The 20,152-nt window shown below is 35.1% G+C and overlaps 1 protein-coding gene across 2 annotated transcripts in view; it reads right to left on the bottom strand.

The window, feature by feature from the left end:
• Nucleotides 1–20,152, bottom strand: part of LOC130054722 (ATP-dependent RNA helicase TDRD9-like) — a 78,792-nt gene that overhangs the window by 36,787 nt on the left and 21,853 nt on the right. For both annotated transcript variants that reach the window (XM_056165279.1, XM_056165280.1), the window contains exons 8-22: nt 19,568–19,626; nt 19,400–19,454; nt 18,724–18,811; nt 17,944–18,001; nt 17,755–17,859; nt 16,509–16,606; nt 16,265–16,396; nt 13,089–13,251; nt 7,599–7,662; nt 6,385–6,448; nt 4,004–4,102; nt 940–1,059; nt 681–788; nt 330–433; nt 144–221 (exon numbers count right to left, since the gene is read on the bottom strand). In XM_056165279.1, the coding sequence (XP_056021254.1) occupies nt 144–221; nt 330–433; nt 681–788; nt 940–1,059; nt 4,004–4,102; nt 6,385–6,448; nt 7,599–7,662; nt 13,089–13,251; nt 16,265–16,396; nt 16,509–16,606; nt 17,755–17,859; nt 17,944–18,001; nt 18,724–18,811; nt 19,400–19,454; nt 19,568–19,626 (1,395 nt within the window). The remainder of the gene's footprint in view (nt 1–143; nt 222–329; nt 434–680; nt 789–939; nt 1,060–4,003; nt 4,103–6,384; nt 6,449–7,598; nt 7,663–13,088; nt 13,252–16,264; nt 16,397–16,508; nt 16,607–17,754; nt 17,860–17,943; nt 18,002–18,723; nt 18,812–19,399; nt 19,455–19,567; nt 19,627–20,152) is intronic.

Below are 20,152 nucleotides of genomic sequence, written 5' to 3'. Positions count from 1 at the left end.
CTAATTTTCACTGAGCTATTTAACAATTTCTTTCAAAATGATTACAATAGAATTAGGTAAAAAATTTCCCTTTCAATTATTATAATAGAATTAGTCAACAATTTCCTTCAATATGATTATGATAGAAGTAGTTAACACTTTACCTTAGTTTAATAGCCATGTACACACCAGGATGAACACGGCCTCTGTACTCCGGCTTCCACTGGAAACTGACGTACGCCCTGCAAAGGTAAATTACCGACAATCTTTGACTGAATGACTATACGGGCAGATGATGTTGTTTTTTTTTTAAAAAAAGGAAAACTTTATATTTTCACTACCCAACAGACCTAGTTTCCTCAAAGAAAGCCTCCGGATTAAACCCCACACTTCTAAACTGATCCTCCAAGTTCTCTTTGTAAAGCAGACCCTGATTGGCTGGTAAACCCTTCACCTACAAAACAATATCCTTGAAATTTTTAAGTTTATCGAATTGCCATGAAAATTTCCAATAAGTGATGGGCTTGATTATGAAATATTGTAATTTGAAGGGTAAAACTGATAAATTTTCTATTTTACAATCAATCATTGTCCCATCACAACTGCTCATCACACCTGAAGTTGTAAATCTTTTACACACATTTCACAATAAAACTGTCTGAAATTGGACTCATAGTTTGACGACGATTTTTATTTCTTACCATTACTGTGTTGAGCGGGTCATTTCCCGACATTTCTCTCAGGGCACTCTCTTCATCCACTGGGCCCTTCAGAAAGTAGTTCGGGTAGAAAGCACCACACATCACCAACTGTTCAACAAAGAGTTATCACATTTACAGGAGTTTCTCGCTTATCTGGTATCTCACAATAATGTTAAATTCTTAAAGCACTTTTCTTACACACACACACCGTATTACAGCTGTAACACTGCGTTTAAATAATGCTATAAATTCTACTGACCTTCAGCAGCAGTCGCTCCTGGTCCTCGCTGAAATGACTCTTGTAATTAGGCCGCTGTCCAGGTTTAGTGATGTTGAATTGAAGCAGTCTCTGTTCCAATTCCTTCACAAGTTCTGCAATCTGAAAATGTCTCCTTACATTTATAAGAATCAATTCCTTCACAAATTCTGCTGTCTAAAAATGTCACCTTACACTTATAAGAATCAATTCCTTCACAAGTTCTGCTGTCTGAAAATGTCACCTTACACTTATAAGAATCAATTCCTTCACAAGTTCTGCTGTCTAAAAATGTCACCTTACACTTATAAGAATCAATTCCTTCACAAGTTCTGCTGTCTAAAAATGTCACCTTACATTTATAAGAATCAATTCCTTCACAAGTTCTGCTGTCTAAAAATGTCACCTTACACTTATAAGAATCAATTCCTTCACAAGTTCTGCTGTCTGAAAATGTCACCTTACACTTATAAGAATCAATTCCTTCACAAGTTCTGCTGTCTAAAAATGTCACCTTACACTTATAAGAATCAACTTTTCAATTAACCATGGACTTCAAAAACCGAAAAGTTTTCAATGAATACTCTTTAGTCCACATTTCCTCTATTCATGAACCAACAAAAAATTGCAATTTTGACTTCAGTGATTGGAGACAGTTTCAAATATTATCCAATCAGATTTATAGAACTGTATACAATTCCAATCAGATCTGTAGAACTGCATAAAATTCCAGTAAGATGTACAGTACTGCATGTAATCCCAATCAGATGTACATAATTACATGTAATCCCAATGAGATGTACATAATTACAGGTAATCCCAATCAGATGTACATAATTACATGTAATCCCAATGAGATGTACATAATTACAGGTAATCCCATTATGTACATAATTACAGGTAACCCAATCAGATGTACATAATTACAGGTAATCCCAATCAGATGTACATAATTACAAGTAATCCCAATCAGATGTACATAATTACATGTAATCCCAATCAGATGTATATAATTACATGTAATCCCAATCAGATGTACATAATTACAAGTAATCCCAATCAGATATATATAATTACAAGTAATCCCAATCAGATGTACATAATTACAAGTAATCCCAATCAGATGTACATAATTACATGTAATCCCAATCAGATGTACATAATTACAAGTAATCCCAATCAGATGTACATAATTACATATTATCCCAATCAGATGTACATAATTACAAGTAATCCCAATCAGATGTACATAATTACATATTATCACAATCAGATGTACATAATTACAAGTAATCCCAATCAGATGTACATAATTACATATAATCCCAATCAGATGTACATAATTACAAGTAATCCCAATGAGATGTACATAATTACATGTAATCCCAATGAGATGTACATAATTACATGTAATCCCAATGAGATGTACATAATTACAGGTAATCCCAATCAGATGTACATAATTACAGGTAATCCCAATCAGATGTACATAATTACAGGTAATCCCAATCAGATGTACATAATTACAGGTAACCCAATCAGATGTACATAATTACAGGTAATCCCAATCAGATGTACATAATTACAAGTAATCCCAATCAGATGTACATAATTACAAGTAATCCCAATCAGATGTACATAATTACATGTAATCCCAATCAGATGTATATAATTACATGTAACCCAATCAGATGTACATAATTACATGTAATCCCAATCAGATGTACATAATTACATGTAATCCCAATCAGATGTACATAATTACATGTAATCCCAATCAGATGTACATAATTACATGTAATCCCAATCAGATGTACATAATTACATGTAATCCCAATCAGATGTACATAATTACAGGTAATCCCAATCAGATGTACATAATTACAGGTAACCCAATCAGATGTACATAATTACAGGTAATCCCAATCAGATGTACATAATTACAAGTAATCCCAATCAGATGTACATAATTACAAGTAATCCCATCAGATGTACATAATTACATGTAATCCCAATCAGATGTACTGAACACCGTGTAATCCTATATAGATGTACTGTACGCTGTGTAATCCTATATAGATGTACTGTACACCGTGTAATCCTATATACATGTACTGTACACCGTGTAATCCTATATAGATGTAATGTACACCGTGTAATCCTATATACATGTAATGTACACCGTGTAATCCTATATACATGTACTGTACACCGTGTAATCCTATATACATGTACTGTACACCGTGTAATCCTATACAGATGTACTGTACACCGTGTAATCCTATATAGATGTACTGTACGCCGTGTAATCCTATATAGATGTACTGTACACCGTGTAATCCTATATACATGTACTGTACACCGTGTAATCCTATATACATGTACTGTACACCGTGTAATCCTATATAGATGTACTGTACACCGTGTAATCCTATATAGATGTACTGTACACCGTGTAATCCTATACAGATGTACTGTACACCGTGTAATCCTATACAGATGTACTGTACACCGTGTAATCCTATATAGATGTACTGTACACTGTGTAATCCTATACAGATGTACTGTACACCGTGTAATCCTATATAGATGTACTGTACACCGTGTAATCCTATACAGATGTACTGTACACCGTGTAATCCTATATAGATGTACTGTACACCGTGTAATCCTATACAGATGTACTGTACGCCGTGTAATCCTATGTAGATGTACTGTACACCGTGTAATCCTATATAGATGTACTGTACACCGTGTAATCCTATGTAGATGTACTGTACACCGTGTAATCCTATACAGATGTACTGTACACCGTGTAATCCTATATAGATGTACTGTACACTGTGTAATCCTATATAGATGTACTGTACACCGTGTAATCCTATACAGATGTACTGTACACCGTGTAATCCTATATAGATGTACTGTACACTGTGTAATCCTATGTAGATGTACTGTACACAGTGTAATCCTATACAGATGTACTGTACACCGTGTAATCCTATATAGATGTACTGTACACCGTGTAATCCTATACAGATGTACTGTACACTGTGCAATCCTATACCTCTCTGATCCGTCTCTGTTGTAGGAAGTGCCTCTTACACCATTCTCTTTCAGACATGCCTCTTCTGAACTCTCCCATGTTCTTCCGAGATTCGTATTCCTGCAACATCACATAAACTTGGATTAATGTCCTCAAACATTGTACGCAGTACAGTCAAAACTGCCATAGTGACCCACTGTATTAAGCGACTCACTGTCGTATGTGACCATAAAAAGTTCCCTCCAAGACGTTACTCTATATATTGTACCTGTATTAAATGACCACCTGTCTGACGTGACCAACGACCATGATTTTTACAACCTTTTCGTGTATTTTAACGAAATTTTACCTCTATTTAACGACTATACATTTTTCGATTACAACGTGATTAATACTTTCGATTTTGGTTGAGCCGACTATTCTGGGAATTATCGCCCCTAACACTTTCGTTTTCAAACGCACGACTATTCAGGGAATTATCGTCCCTAACACTTTCGTTTTCAAACGCACGACTATTCTGGGAATTATCGCCCCTAACACTTTCGTTTTAATACGCACAGTTTGGCGATGATCTTGATTAGTCGGCCCTCTGAATAAATCATTATACCTAAGCTGTCAACATGCAGTGTCCTGTGTGGTTAATTAAGAAAACCCGCATTGTTGTTTATCTAACAAAATCAAGGATCAGGGAATCAAGGCCGGTGTATTAGAAGGTGTGAATTTCGACAAACTTTAAGAAAAGCCAGGTAGGCTAGATCGGAAATGAAAATCTACCACTTGTTATACCATTATGTTCAACAGAGTAAAAAATTTGCCCGATTGCGATATAAATCAGGTAAATATTGTGCTCAGGACTAACATTTTAAATGGAGTATTCACAGTTTTCCTGCATGAGATACTAGAGGTTTCCAGAATAATGACCGGAACTAGCGGCTCACTTCGACATGTCCCGAGTATTTGACATGTCCGAGTTCAAGAAAATTGCCTGCATTAGTTCTAAGCTTAAAAGATTTGCTGTGCATATACAATGGATATATTGTGATTTATTTAATGTTTCTCAAATTGAATAACATTTTTCCAGCACGTATTGTACAAAAGGAGACGCAACACTTCACCATTTGTTTTCTTACCACAAGTGCTGCATTTTTTAGTTACACTGTACAAGTAGGCTATACATGAATACCTTTTACAACAAAGTGTTTATAAGTTTTAGAAAATTTACATGCAGTTCATAAATAATTTTTAAATCTCATGTAAATGTGTAATATGAAATGCATGAAAAGTTTATCATTCTTAAATAGATTAAATGTAATTTTGATGAATAAAAAATTATGATACAACACATTGTATTCTAGATTTTTAACTACAGTGTATTATTAATTTTATTTTACAACTAAAAAACCGTACTTGATATTCTTAATGATAAATTCCAAATACATGTAGTCATTTACTCCATTGTATAAATTATTTGTGAAATTTTATCCATTAACTGCGGAAAATAGGCAACCTGTATTAAGAGACCACCTGTCATATGTGACCTTTTTTCCATTCTTCGTTGGACGGTCTCTTAATACAGGTTTGACTGTACATGATATGCTTTTCTCTTTTGCTAAAATATATCAGGTATTCTTACTTGAGCTGTAAAATGATTACCAGCCAATCAGGGTCTACCTTACAAGAAGATATTAGTAGGATCAGTTCAGAAATGTTGGGTTTAACGCCAAGTACCATAATAAGTCATGCTAATCGGATTACTTTTCTCATTTTATACTTTAAGAATTCTGTACATAAATCCTCAACAGTATGAAAATTCAATACAGAAAACAAGATGTGTTTGTTAAACACAAATGCCCCCGATAATGGCCAATTCCGAAGATGGCCAAGGTCACAAGGACAAATATCTTGGTACCAGAAGAAAGATCTTGTCACAAGATATGCTCATATGCAATATGAAAGCTCTAATATCTACTATTTAGAAGTTATGACCAATGTCAAATTTTATAAAAGTAGGTCAAATGCCAAGGTCAAAAGGTTTAGTACCAACGGAAAGGTCTTGTCACAAAGAATACTCATGTGAAATATCAAAGCTCTAGCACTTACTGTTCAAAAGTTATTAGTAAGGCTAAAGTTTTAGACATACATGTAATGACAGAAAGGACAAAAACAATATGCCCCCCCCCCCCCCCCCCCCCCCCCCCCCCCCCCCCCCTCTGTTCTTCGGGGCATAAAAATGTCTAATAGAAGTAAGTCATGACAATGTTTTTGTTTTGTGTTTTCCTTGTGTAGATAAGGTACTATATAAATATCTGTTTGACTTACCTTGAAGGCATTAAGAATGGCCAGACTGTCACATGACAGAGGTGTTTTCTTGTGTAAGTAAGGCCAATACCTGTTTGACTTACCTTGAAGGCATTGAGAATGGCCAGACTGTCACTCTGCGACCCTCTTGCCCAGTCCAGTTTATGTCTGAAAATATATTGTTGATGTAATCTATTGATAAGTGAAAAAGCCATGTTGTAAGCAATAATTGAACAAGAGTACCACAAATGGTACAACATACGCCCGTCCGACAGTGAAATTGAACCTGGAAGCATATTGTGCACTCTGAATTGATACAACACACATTCTGAATAGAAAAGCCTTAAAGTGGGTCATGGTGCACCAATCCATCTGATATGTGAACTGATTATGTATTTCTCTGATAATGAGGTTTTGACAAAATGTCATTGCAATATCTGTCTATGATGAGAAAAAGTCCAGAAATTAGCCCTACAGTAAAGTAACCTAGGGAGGTTGTGACAAAATTTAAAGGCAATTCTGTATCAATAAAAAAAATCTAGAAAACTGTTTGACCTACTTCTACCCCTAAAGTAGGTCATGGTGCACCAATCCAGCTGAAATGCTTACTGAACTTGTATTCCTCTGAGAGGAAACTTGTGACTAAATTTCAGGGCAATATCTGTATTCGTAATGAAAAGAGTCTGAAAAACTGTTTGACCTACTTTTAGCCCGAAAGTAGGTCACAGTAAACTAATTAAGCTGAAATTCAAATCACTCTTACACTTCTTGATGAAGAAATCGTGACCAAATTTCAATGCTGTACATGCACCTGTTATGGAAAAAAGTCCGGAAAACATTACCTTGGACAGACACACAGACAGATGGACAGACCAATCCAGCAGAAATGCAAACTGAAATAGTATTCCTCAGAAAGGAAGCTTGTGACTAAATTTCAGGGCAACATCTGTATCCATAATGAAAAACAGTTCAGAAAACTGTTTGACCTACTTTTAGCCTTAAAGTAGGTCAAGGATGGACCAATCCAGCTGAAAGGCAAAATGAACCAGTATTCCTCTAATAGGAAGCTTATGACTAAATTTCAGGGCAATATCTATATCTGTAACAAAAATCAGACTGGAAAACTGTTTGACCTACTATTAGCCCTGAAGTAGGTCAAGGTGCACGACATAACATAATACATCCCATCTCATTACGGGCGTATATGATTGAATGATCAATTGATTATGGTTTTACGCCATTTTGGCAATATTTCAGCAATTTTACGGGCGTATAAAAATGAGGATCTTCGACAAACGTTATTGATTAATAGACTTACCTGTAAGACTCAAGATGAGCTTTATATGGTTTGGAAAACAGCGACTTTAAAGACATTGCAGCACCTGTCAAATCAATGCAATTACACATACATTGTTATTGTGTTGTATCAATGAAATTACACGTAAACATTGGTATTGTGTAATATTCATATCATGTGTCAAATCACAGAGAAATTTTCACTCTAAAACCTGTTATCTATAAACAAAACATCTTTTCTATTATTCTGGGAAAACAGTGATTTTTCTACATTTTTTGCAAGGGTCCTGTGGCTTTCAAATTGGGAAAAATTGTCGACATTTCAGTCAAATTGGAAAAATCAATTTTATCGTAAGTAAGTTTTAAAATTATATCAAACATTATATTATCTTTATTTTACATCTAATTTTCTTTAACCTTTTAAAATTTTCAAATATTCTAGATCCAAATCATAATTTCCATAACTCTTTGTTAAGTGGTATGTATATAATCAACACCGAATGTTTATATTTTTCAAATACATTTTTCTTTCATACCGTATATACTCGCCTATAAGTCGGAGTTTGGGGGGTCAAATTTTGGTCCAAAACTCTATGTCTGACTTATATGCGCGTCCTTAGAAGATTGGTATTTTTCTGGGTGGCGAAATGTAGTGTTTTTTAAACAACTCTGACGATTATCATGGACTACCACACAAATGATTATTGTTCATAAATATCTAGACATATTGTATTGTTTGTGTATTTTAAAATCATGTATAAAGTACAAGTATTTACATATTTTTATCTAGTTAAAAATTATTTACATACCGATAACCAATACTTTCAATTCAACTAATCTATCGTTTGTCGGTAAAATTGAATTATGAACCCAATTTAATATTGAAATATTCATATGTATACCGGCTGAAATATATTTCATAACAGATTGAATATTGTTAACAGATAATTTAGATCATTATTTTTGACTCTTAAAATTTTTATTGTTGATACCTGAATTATACCGCAATCCCACAATAACAGTTTGCGCAAGGCGCGTGCCACTAAGTAAACATGGTGTCAGGTACTGGTAATTAGGAGACCATAATTGCTTAGGTTACAAGGGATCATTGCCCATAATAGATCAAGGGTTGCGTTTAAACCCCAAATAGATATGGCTTGGATATTGAGCACCTCATAATTATTAATTTCTCAAAATATTTGTTGAAACATAGGTAAAAACACTAGAGCATTGACTTGAAATTGTCAACCGAATCTGACAAAAATTTGTACCGACCTATAAGCGGGTCAATGGCAAATTCCTACAAAATAACCTTAAAAAATACAACCGACTTATAGGCGGACCAACTTATAGGCGAGTATATAAGGTAATTTTATTATTGGGAAAAATGCAAGCTAAATTGGGAAAAAATTGACAATTTTTAAGAGGGGAAAGGGCCGAAATTCGGACCCAAAATGGGCCTTAAAAAATCACTGGAAAAGCACCAAAAATTCATATAAAATAATTGAAAGCTTGCATCAATCTTTCAATGATGAAATGATACTCCACATGAGATGCTTTAAACGGACATGAACACGATTTGAGCTGAAAATTTTCAAATTATATTTTTCCATTTTCAATGTTTAGATAGCTTAACTACGGTATTTCTAATGGTCGGCAAAAATTTGAATATCAGTTGCCAAGGTACATGAGAGATACAGAGCTCAGAATTCTTTGTTATGTAAACAAGGCTCGTGCAATGTTTTTGTTTACGTAGGTTAAATATAATAGTATTCGTTTCATTTAAAGCAGATTTTTTCAATTCACAAGTTAATTCTGAATACAGTTAAATAGTTTCTAGTGTTTGGCACATCTCGTTTTGTTTTAAACATGCCATTTTCTATTAAGCAGCCTATATGTAAACAAAAACATAGCACGAGCCTTGTTTACATAACATAGAATTGTGGGTGCTGTATCTCACATATAACCCAACAACTGATATTCAAATTTTGGTTGACCATTAGAAATATTTTAGTTAAGCATTGTACACAATAAAATTGGAAAAACAAAATTTGAAAATTTTCAGCTCAAATCATGTCCACGCCCCTTTAAAGAGCCATTAAATAAAATTTTGGTGTAGCTATCCACCTTCAGGAATGAATCTACTACTTAACCATATAATGCAATACAAAATAGGTTTAGGCCAGATTGCCGTATATACTCGCCTATAAGTCGGTCCGCCTATAAGTCGGTTGTATTTTTTAAGGTTATTTTGTAGGAATTTGTCATTGACCCGCTTATAAGTCGGTACAAATTTTTGTCAGAATAGGTTGACAATTTCAAGTCAATGCTCTAGTGTTTTTACCTATGTTTCAAAAAATATTTTGAGAAATTAATAATTATGAGGTGCTCAATATCCAAGCCATATCCGTTTGGGGTTTAAACGCATCCCTTGATCTATTATGGACCATGACCCCTTGTTTATCTAAGCAATTATGGTCTCCTAATGACCAGTACCTGACACCATGTTCACTTACTGTTATTGTGGGATTCCGGTATAATTCCTTGTATCAACAATAGAGTTTTTATGAGTCAAGAATGATGATCTAAATTATCTGTTAACAATATTCGATCTTTTATGAAATATATTTCAGCCGGTATACATATGAATATTTCAATATTAAATCGGGTTTGTAATTCAATTTTACCGATAAACGATAGATTAGTTGAATTGAAAGTATTAGTTACCGGTATGTAAATAATTTTAAACTAGATAATAATATATAAATACTTGTACTTTATACATGATTTTAAAATACATAAACAATAAAATATGTCTAAATATTTGTGAACAATAATCATTTGTGTGGTAGTCCATGATAATCATCGGAGTTTTTTAAAAAACACTACATTACGCCGCCCAGAAAAATACCAATCTTCTTAGGATGCGACTATAAGTCGGACATGGAGTTTTGGACCAACAAGAGGTACTGTAAGCAATGCTCACTAAGAATACCCCCCGCTTACCCCAATCTCCCAAAGGGTGTTGGTAATAGGTATAAACTACCTCTTTTCTGAGTGTAAAAAACAAATGGCATGACAAACCGAACCATATTGCTACTTCGATGTCCAGTGCACGTGACCTTTGACCTTTTGACCCCAAAATCGATAGGGAACATCTTCATCCCATGGGTAGTCCATATGTGTGATATGGTGACTGTAGGTGGAAAGGATAACGCTTTAGAGCCCGGAAACCACATTGCTACTTCGATGTCCAGTGCGCTTGACCTTTGACCTTTTGACCCAAAATCGATAGGGAACATCTTCATCCCATGGGTAGTCCATATGTATGATATGGTGACTGTAGGTGGAAAGGATAACGCTTTAGAGCCCGGAAACCATATTGCTACTTCGATGTCCAGTGCGCTTGACCTTTGACCTTTTGACCCCAAAATCAATAGGGAACATCTTCATCCCATGGGTAGTCCATATGTATGATATGGTGACTGTAGGTGGAAAGGATAACGCTTTAGAGCCCGGAAACCATATTGCTACTTCGATGTCCAGTGCGCTTGACCTTTGACCTTTTGACCCCAAAATCGATAGGGAACATCTTCATCCCATGGGTAGTCCATATGTATGATATGGTGACGGTAGGTGGAAAGGATAATGCTTTAGAGTCCGGAAACCATTGCGTCTACAGACGGACGGACGGACAACCCGATTCCAGTATACCCCCCCCCCACAACTTGTTGCGGGGGGTATAAAAATTGACTCCCAAAAAACCGACTTATAGGCGAGTATATACGGTACACATTATAAACCCTTTATATATATATATCTATGCCCTTCCTTGGCCATTACAGAGGTGGACCATGCAATCTCAGTCTGGTTTACCACACAATGACATTTTGCTTGCATATCTCTCAATATTCAGTCAGTAGTCTATACATTTCTTCAGATTTTTCTAATTCTGTGGCTTCTAATTCTAGAGGGGCACATTTGCTCACATTTTCAGTAGAAGCAAAAGTTATTATTACCATCATTATTTGTTAAAAGATGCGATGTCACAACCAACGGAGTCTGCTGATAGTGACATCACATTTGAGATGAAGGAGTATCCTGACTTTTACATTGCTGGCTTTTGTGGATTAGTAAAAGTCTAGGGTACTCTCTACAGAATCTGTAGGAAAAAATATCAAAATCAACACTAGCAAATGTTTACAAGAAATCTGACATTTCTGTTACACTTGTGGTTCTTTGAAAGAACACTTTCAAAGACCCCCCCCCCCCCCCCCCCCCCCCATATAATTTTGGGAAAAAAACCTACTGTGACTCAACCTTGGCAGTTGGGGTCATGGTATCATCAAACTTGATTTTATATTACATGAGGATGCTTGCTTATCTGTAACCGTGTCGTTCTTGGTAAGATTTTCAAAGATTTTTTCTTAAATATAACCAATGTTAAACTTTAATCCCCTATGGTGACCTTGCACTGACCCCGGGGTTCACGGTTTCAACAAAACATAACATGAGGATGTTTGCTTATCAATTTGACAATCTGACCATTCGTAATTTTTTTGTTTTAGAGGATTTAAAAGATTTATCCCGAATGTAACAAATGTCAAACTTTTGACCTCTTATTGCAGTCCCATCCTTATTAGGTTGTGATATAAAACTACACTATATGAGGATGCTTGCAAATTAGTTTGACAATCTGTATCCTTGTAATGTTTATAAGATGATCTTATTATTGTTTCAACTAGCATACACAATCAATGTTAAACTTTGAAGCCTACTGTGGCCCTGCCCTGACCCTTGGACTATTATACAAACTGAAATCTTCAGTATAGGAATGTTTCTTACAAGTTGCTTTTTTTCCCTTTCTTTTTACCCTAAAACTTGCACTTCATTTACAAAAATTTGAATCCTCTTCACCAACAGATGTTTTGTGGTAAGTTTGATTGAAGTTTGGCCCAAAGGTCCTTGCGAAAAAGTAAAAAAATGTGAAAAGTTTACAGAGGACAGACTCCAGATCACAACTATAACAGACAAATTTTGATTAGAGAAAACCATTAACTTCAGCTTTCCACTCAGTTAATCTAAAAAATATACATCATCTGTGCTTCAAAATTAGCATAAACAGCATACTGAAGTTTGATATCTTGATGTCATCTGCAGTCACCATATGGTGCACAAAAGTAGATGACTACTTCATAAGATATAAATTGGTTTGATGAATCATGAAAGCCAATCAATGGAATTGTGTGCTACAACCAATATCAAATTATTTTTCCATGGACTAATATACAGTCAAACCTCATTATCTGGAACTCAATGGGACCAAGAAAATTGTTTGAGATAGCTGAGGATTCCAAATATAAAGGGTAAAATACTTAAAGAATGAGCAGTTGGGACTTCCGAATCACTTTGACATATTCGTGGTATTCGAGATGACGGTGTTCTCGATATCAGTGTTCGAGATATCGGTGTTCGAGATACCAAAGTCCGACTGTATATGATCATGCATTACCGATGATAAGGCACTCCTCTAACACGCCAAACACGTGTCCATAGATGATCAACTTCCCAATCTTAATGTCCACAGGAAGGTCTGCCAAAACATGGCCAACAAATGTCAGCTGACCATCGTGACGGTTATTTTCCCCGGTAGTTAAGGTAGACAAGGCACCAACCTGTTTTATAAATTGACATCTGTAGGAATGAGATTAATGGGGATGGAGAGGTTATTTTCTCCTGTAGTTAAGGTAACAAGGCACTAACCTGTTTTATTAATTGACATCTGTAGGAATGAGATTAATGGGGACGGAGAGGGGTATTTCAACTTGTCTACCTTTAATAAGGCATTGACCACTTTATAAAACTGAATTCTCTAGGGGAGGGTGGGAGATAATAAATCTAACAGCTGCACGACAATACTATTGTAATATAACTGCGCTCTACTGTTGGTGAAATTCAAAGAGATAAACAGCTATTTAAATATTGGATTTAAAAGGACATGGACACGGATGAGCTGAAAATTTTATTTTTCCATTTTTATTGTTTAAAATGCTTAACTAAAGTATTTCTAAAGGTAAATTAAAATTTGAATATCAGTTTTTGAGTTACAAGTGAGAGATAGCACTCACAATTCTTTCTTGTGTAAACAAGGCTCGTGCCATGTTTTGTTTACATATAGATTGCTTAAAAGAAAATAGCAGGTTTAAAACAAAATGATTTGTTCTAAACACAAGAAATGATCTAATTGTGTTCAGAATTTACTCGTAAATTGAAAAATCTGCTTTAAACGAACTTTTACTAGTATATTTAACCTATTTAAACAAAAACGTGGCATGAACCTTGTTTACACAATAACAAAGAATTGTGAGCTCTGTATCTCCAATATACCTCGACAACTGACTTTCAAATTTTTGCTGAACATTAGAAATATCTAGTAATCTATATCTAAGCATTTTAAACATTAAAAATGGAAAAAATTTGAAAACTTTTAGCTCAAATCATGTCCATGTCCCTTTAAGAGGTCTGAAAATTAGAAGTGTGAAAAAAACTGCAGCCACCCTTGTGAGATTTTAGGGGCATACTGGTAGTCAGGAGATAAAATTTCGAAAATATGATTTTCTTCATGAGACTGGAAAAGTTGACACGTATGGCTATCTATAAAACTGAAATCTGTAGGAATGAGACCCGGGAAAGGGTTGGAAATCATTTAGTTTTGTTTATCACTGATAAAACACTGACCAATTCATATATCTTTAGGAATGAGATCTGGGAGAGGGTATTGGGGAAAGCTCCTTAAGGGCAAAATCATATTTCTAAGTGATAAAGGGAAAATAAAGGGCAGGGATTTGGTTGAAAAGTTCCTGTCTGCATTATTTCAGTTCATAAGTAACAAAATAGATATCAGCTTGTTTACCGCCAGGATTATTGATTAGGAGTGGGATGATACACAGAACTTACGATATGTGTCTTGATATATCAAATCAAAACATTGTAACAAAAATATCTAAGAATCAACAAAATATAATGAAAATCAAATAACATGCTTTGAATTGGATAATGTTCCCAAACCCCGAATTAAATGTACACAATGCATTCTCAAGCACATGTTGACCATTTTTAGCACTGGTAGCCATTTCTCATGCCCACATTAATGACAACATTCAATCCATCAATCATAATACGTCTTGTATTGTAAGTACTTTCATTTTTCAATTTAAAATTTTTGTGCATCATTTCAGATGTTAAAATTTCTGTATTGTAGAGCGTATCTAACTAGAAATAGTAGTATGAGAGGACCAAAGGATCTAATTTTAACTTGAAAACTGACACGGTCAGCAAGGGCCCCGCTGAGAGTTATTAGAGGAAAGTGACATCTGTATTTGATATAGCAATTGTGTTTGGGGCTGGTATATATGTTAGAATTTATAATATTCAAAGATACATCAGAATGCAAATTTGTGTAAAAGGAATCATGAAGCATATTTATGAGAGACTGATGAAAATGTAAACTACTTTTGTTGGGCACACACCCATCCACTCAAACACAACAGAGTGCAACTAAATCCCATTGTGAGGGACACACCCATCCACTCAAACACAACAGAGTGCCACTAAATCCCATTGTGAGGGACACACCCATCCACTCAAACACAACAGAGTGCCACTAAATTCCATTGTGAGGGACACACCCATCCACTCAAACACAACAGAGTGCAACTAAATCCCATTGTGAGGGGATTCATATTGGATAACTGGTACAAAATGTGGCACATACTATCCGAAAAGGATTATGAATTTGACATATTGATGTCTAGGACAAGGAAATTCTGACATCGGGGGTCTAAGCGTTTTCAAACACATCTGATAGAAGTGTTCTACATTTTTAAAAATAGAAATCTATAGAATATGTCTTCACATACATAGGTGAGGCAGTTTCCCTTATTCCTAGTAGAGACATATGTATGCGCTAAAAATATTCATAAGTAATTATTAAAATACTCACATAGAAAATGTAAACCTTACCATCAACAAGCGCAGTGAAACAGCCATTTCGAGATTTTCACCGACGAAAGTTTGGTAACAGTAATGAATAAGGTACACTCATTTTGTGACTTTCTTTATCAAAAGGAACAGTTCTCTAAGGTGTAACGTGCAATTAGTACAAAATTCAATGAAGCAATTCCACTTTGCAACCGGATATCAGAAATTTAATTTTGTATTTCGATCACGATCTCAAGTTCTTGACTGGGAATGTTTAATTTAATATACAGGTAACATCAAGCATATATATTTTTTAAATCACATTAAAAAAAAAATTACATATACACAATGTTGTAGAGTTAATTTTTGTAAATTTTCTATATCAATACATCATAATTCAAATTGAATTATCTCCCTTAAACATGAATAAATAGATAGTCTTAAGAAAGATGATGACATAGAAACAGACAAAGTGACATGACCCCAAAACCTATAGTTGTCTTCCTCTTATTGTATATTATTTCTGTACAAAATTTGAAACCTGTACAATGAAAACTGTTTGAGTTATCGTGTCACAAAGAAAGTGTTGACGGACGGATGGACAGACGTAATGCATTTCATGCGGGGCCCTAATTAACAAGAAATATCGGTATATCTAAATGCATCGTTCCACCTCTATTCTTGCTACAACAGACAATGGATACAGACCTCTTTCAGAAGTAAGATTGTTTTCTCGATATCATCCAGATTAGGGGGCTCCAGAGCCAGGGCAAGCAAAGCCTTGGGTTCCCCCATGTTGAATACTTTGGTCTGCAGGACGAGTTTCTCCAGCGGACATCTCTACAGACACAGGGGAAAATTCATAATGCTGTATCATGTACCTGTTACCAAATATTTCGCACAACTGTAGAAGTCTTAAGCCAGAAGAATTACACAATCTTCTTCAACATACCTGCATTTCTGGAATTCCGTAACTAGGAATGATTGATTCATAGAAATTCCTGGTCACCATGCGGTAAACACGCCCATTTGACACACGTCCAGCTCGACCTGTCATTTAATGCATTCAAACTTCATTAATAAGCACAGAATCCAATAAAAAATAAGAGAATCATGAGTCACATCACTCACCAGAACAAATGTATTTTCCATGTAAATTTAAAGCCCTTAACTTGGTCCTGGTGGTGGTGGTGGGGGGGGGGGGGGGGGGGGTCCCACCCTGGTCCTGGTGGTAGGGGGTAGCAGTGTGAACAAATGTGAATATATACTACAAGAGGATGTTTGAATATTCCTATGTAAAACTTCAAAACTCCATCGCAATTTCACAATGATCCCAAGGGCATGAACAAATTTCCACTAAATAAAGATGCTTGCATATTTAATTTGATATTAAACTATATCTTGATCCTTGAGAAGAAATCTAAATATTTTTCTTAAATATTCATTGGTCAAACTTCAAACAATTCTTGGATTCCATCCTGATCCAAGGGGACTTGGTACTTAAATGTGACAAATTGTAACCTTGGGTTTTTTTTAAAGATGATTTTAAAAAGTGCAGTATTTCCCTTTTCCTATGTAACCATTTGAATCCCTGTTGTGTCCCTACCATAGTCATGTTCATGGTTTGAATAAGCTTAATTCTTCATTACATTAGGAAACATTCACACAAGGTTTGGCTTTTCTAGAAGAGAAATTTCATGGTAAATTTCTAATAATAGCTCCTTGGAAGAAGGCTTGGCCTCTCATTTGAACAATCTCGAATCTTCTGTACCCAAGCATGGTTGAAATATTGCCAAAACAGAGTAAAACTGCAATCTCGAATCTTCTGTACCCAAGCATGGCTGAAATATTGCCAAAACGGAGTAAAACCACAATCAATCAATCAGTACCAAGGACACTTCACAACAAAGTCAGTTGAAATTGGCTTAGTGGTTCTTGAGAAGAAGCCAAAAATGTGAAAAGTTACCAGTGAATGATAGATGGACAAACTTCCAACAGAAACATTTAGCTCACCTGAGCTAAAAAGAACAAGTCATAACTAATTTCTGATTTGATCTTGCATTAAACACATCTTCTGAGAACTAAAAATCAGTCGAAATCTAAATGAATGACAATAGAAGTGAATTTTCAAGTAAACATTAATAAACAACAGGTTTGTAAGATTTCCCTCGACACCACTCATCCACATCGACACGTACCTTTCCGCTGGATACAGTTGGCTTTGGAAGCCCACTCCACTTGAAGACTGGTGTAATTTGTATCTGGGTCACTGATCAGGTTCTTTGTTAGACAGAAATCTATCACTGCAATCAAAATTTACACATCTAAATGTCTTTATGCGTCATGAACATATAATATCACACAAGGCACTTGTCTTGTTTCCTCACCGTATCTGATATCCGGAACTGTTATTGAACTTTCTGCAATATTTGTAGAAAGAATGACCTGAAAATGAAATAATAAAGGCATGAAAAAGAGAGAGTATCATGAATTTCCAATTTACAAAACTTCAACATCAACCAATAGAATTCATATTCAATTTGACTATCTGTCTCGTTATGTTGTTATACTCTTATTGACTTTTTTATTCTGATGTCATAATCTTCATTATTTCCAAATTTTTCAAACTGAGTAAAATATGCCAACTTTATTCTCTTTCAATAAATTTATAAAATGCACTCAAATTTTCAATCCAATTTTTCTCACTGATAATTGAAGAACACTTGAATTGTGGGCTAGGGCAATATACACTGTATATATGGTTGTTAGCTATATGAAAATATTTTCTTTCCTTTAACACATTAAAGATTTGCCAAATGAACGTCTGCTAAATATCTACTGATGTTAGACAATGAACGTCTGCTAAATATCTACTGATGTTAGACACAATGAACGTCTGCTAAATATCCCCTGATGTTACACAATGAACGTCTGCTAAATATCCACTGATGTTACACAATGAACGTCTGCTAAATATCTACTGATGTTAGCAGTGGGTTTTTTCTCCTTAAATAACTGGAAAAATGGTAAAGTAGAACGTGTCAGGGACTGTAGATATAGTGAGTCTTTGTCAATGATTTACTAATCTATATTTTGATCAAAAAGCAATCCATCAATATATTGAAAGATGTGGGAAAAAAATATAATGCAGTGAAAAATACACTAACCTTTCTCTGTCCGTTGTCTGGTATATCAAACACTCTACTCTGTTCTTCAACAGTTATTGTGGAATGCAGAGGAATAATCTTCAGATTACTGAAGATTGAAAAACAGGAATAAAAATGACAGATAGAGTTGGGAGTTGATGTTTTGTAAAATAAGCGACCCAGATATGGCGAACATAGAGAACTTTATTACAGTATGAGGAAGTAAGTAGCGTATATTTGATGTGAAATTTTAATTGATAAGTCCAAAATTTTCCACACTAGTCTGAATTTCGCTGCTGTCATAGGCGAGCAACCACCCGGTGACCTGGACCAGTAAATGTCCCAGTAAAAATAAACATGTGAAATCGAAAGAACGATGACATATATCTCTGTTATTTGAAGAACCTGTGGCTTGAAATTTGGCATGCAAATAGTTAAAACATTAATCTATTCAAGGAAACCAGCAAATTAAGCATATTACTCATATCGCACCTAGTTTCTGATTTTTTTTAGGCATTTGAAGCGAGTGGGTAGTTTTTATCTGGGTTACGAGTCAGACCCCTTTCTATATTCATGATACCCCAGAGTTCAGGCCCAAAATGGGCTTAGCCCCTGTGTGAAATATATTGTTCACGCAAGTGTCATTCCCTTTCACATCACATGAAATTCATTGTCCAAGAATTCACTTTACACTCACTTGTTCTTGACCAGAGCCATCAAGTGATCATGCACGTCATCAATTTCCACCATTCCTTGTAACGAGAAATCAGAAGATCTACTACAGTAAATGATGATTACATCAAAGTACCTAAATGCATCACACACTGTTTCAGGATCTGCGTTTACTGTCTTATCAAAAACTCACCTGGTAGAAACACCAAGACTGTTCCACGATACTTTGCACAGTTCCGGTCTTCAAACCTCCTGTAATAAAGAAGCAATCTTGTAATGACTGGTACAATTCCTAGACATGACTTCCAATGGTCAATAATGAAATGCCCACTTAAAAATTATTGAAACAAGAAATGGCATATTTTCCAGTAAAGTGTAACAACATGGCACATGAACCACCTTCCGTCAGATGTTTATTAATCATAAACAGATGAGTGTGCATGATGGAACAAAATCCTGTCAACCTTAGTATAACAACTGACTTGTCAATACACATCTTTAATTGTTCAAATAACTACATTTCAAAACATATGAGCTGTTCCTAGCCCATAGGTATCTTAGTGCTAAAGTGTGAACAAAAGAGAACAATCCCTCAAAATATTAGAGCAATGTTGATTGTAGTTAAAATATTACAGTCAATCAAAGATAACAACTAATTTGTGATTAGTAATTGTGACCTTTTTCTTTATACATTTGTAAGTATGCAAATAACGACGTCACGTTTTTTCAAAAACATTGTTGGATAAGATACCGTATATACTCGCCTATAAGTCGGTTT

Source organism: Ostrea edulis, chromosome 5, assembly GCF_947568905.1.
Source record: "Ostrea edulis chromosome 5, xbOstEdul1.1, whole genome shotgun sequence".
Classification (NCBI taxonomy): Eukaryota; Metazoa; Mollusca; class Bivalvia; order Ostreida; family Ostreidae; genus Ostrea; species Ostrea edulis.
This window is presented reverse-complemented; position numbering and strand designations above follow the sequence as displayed.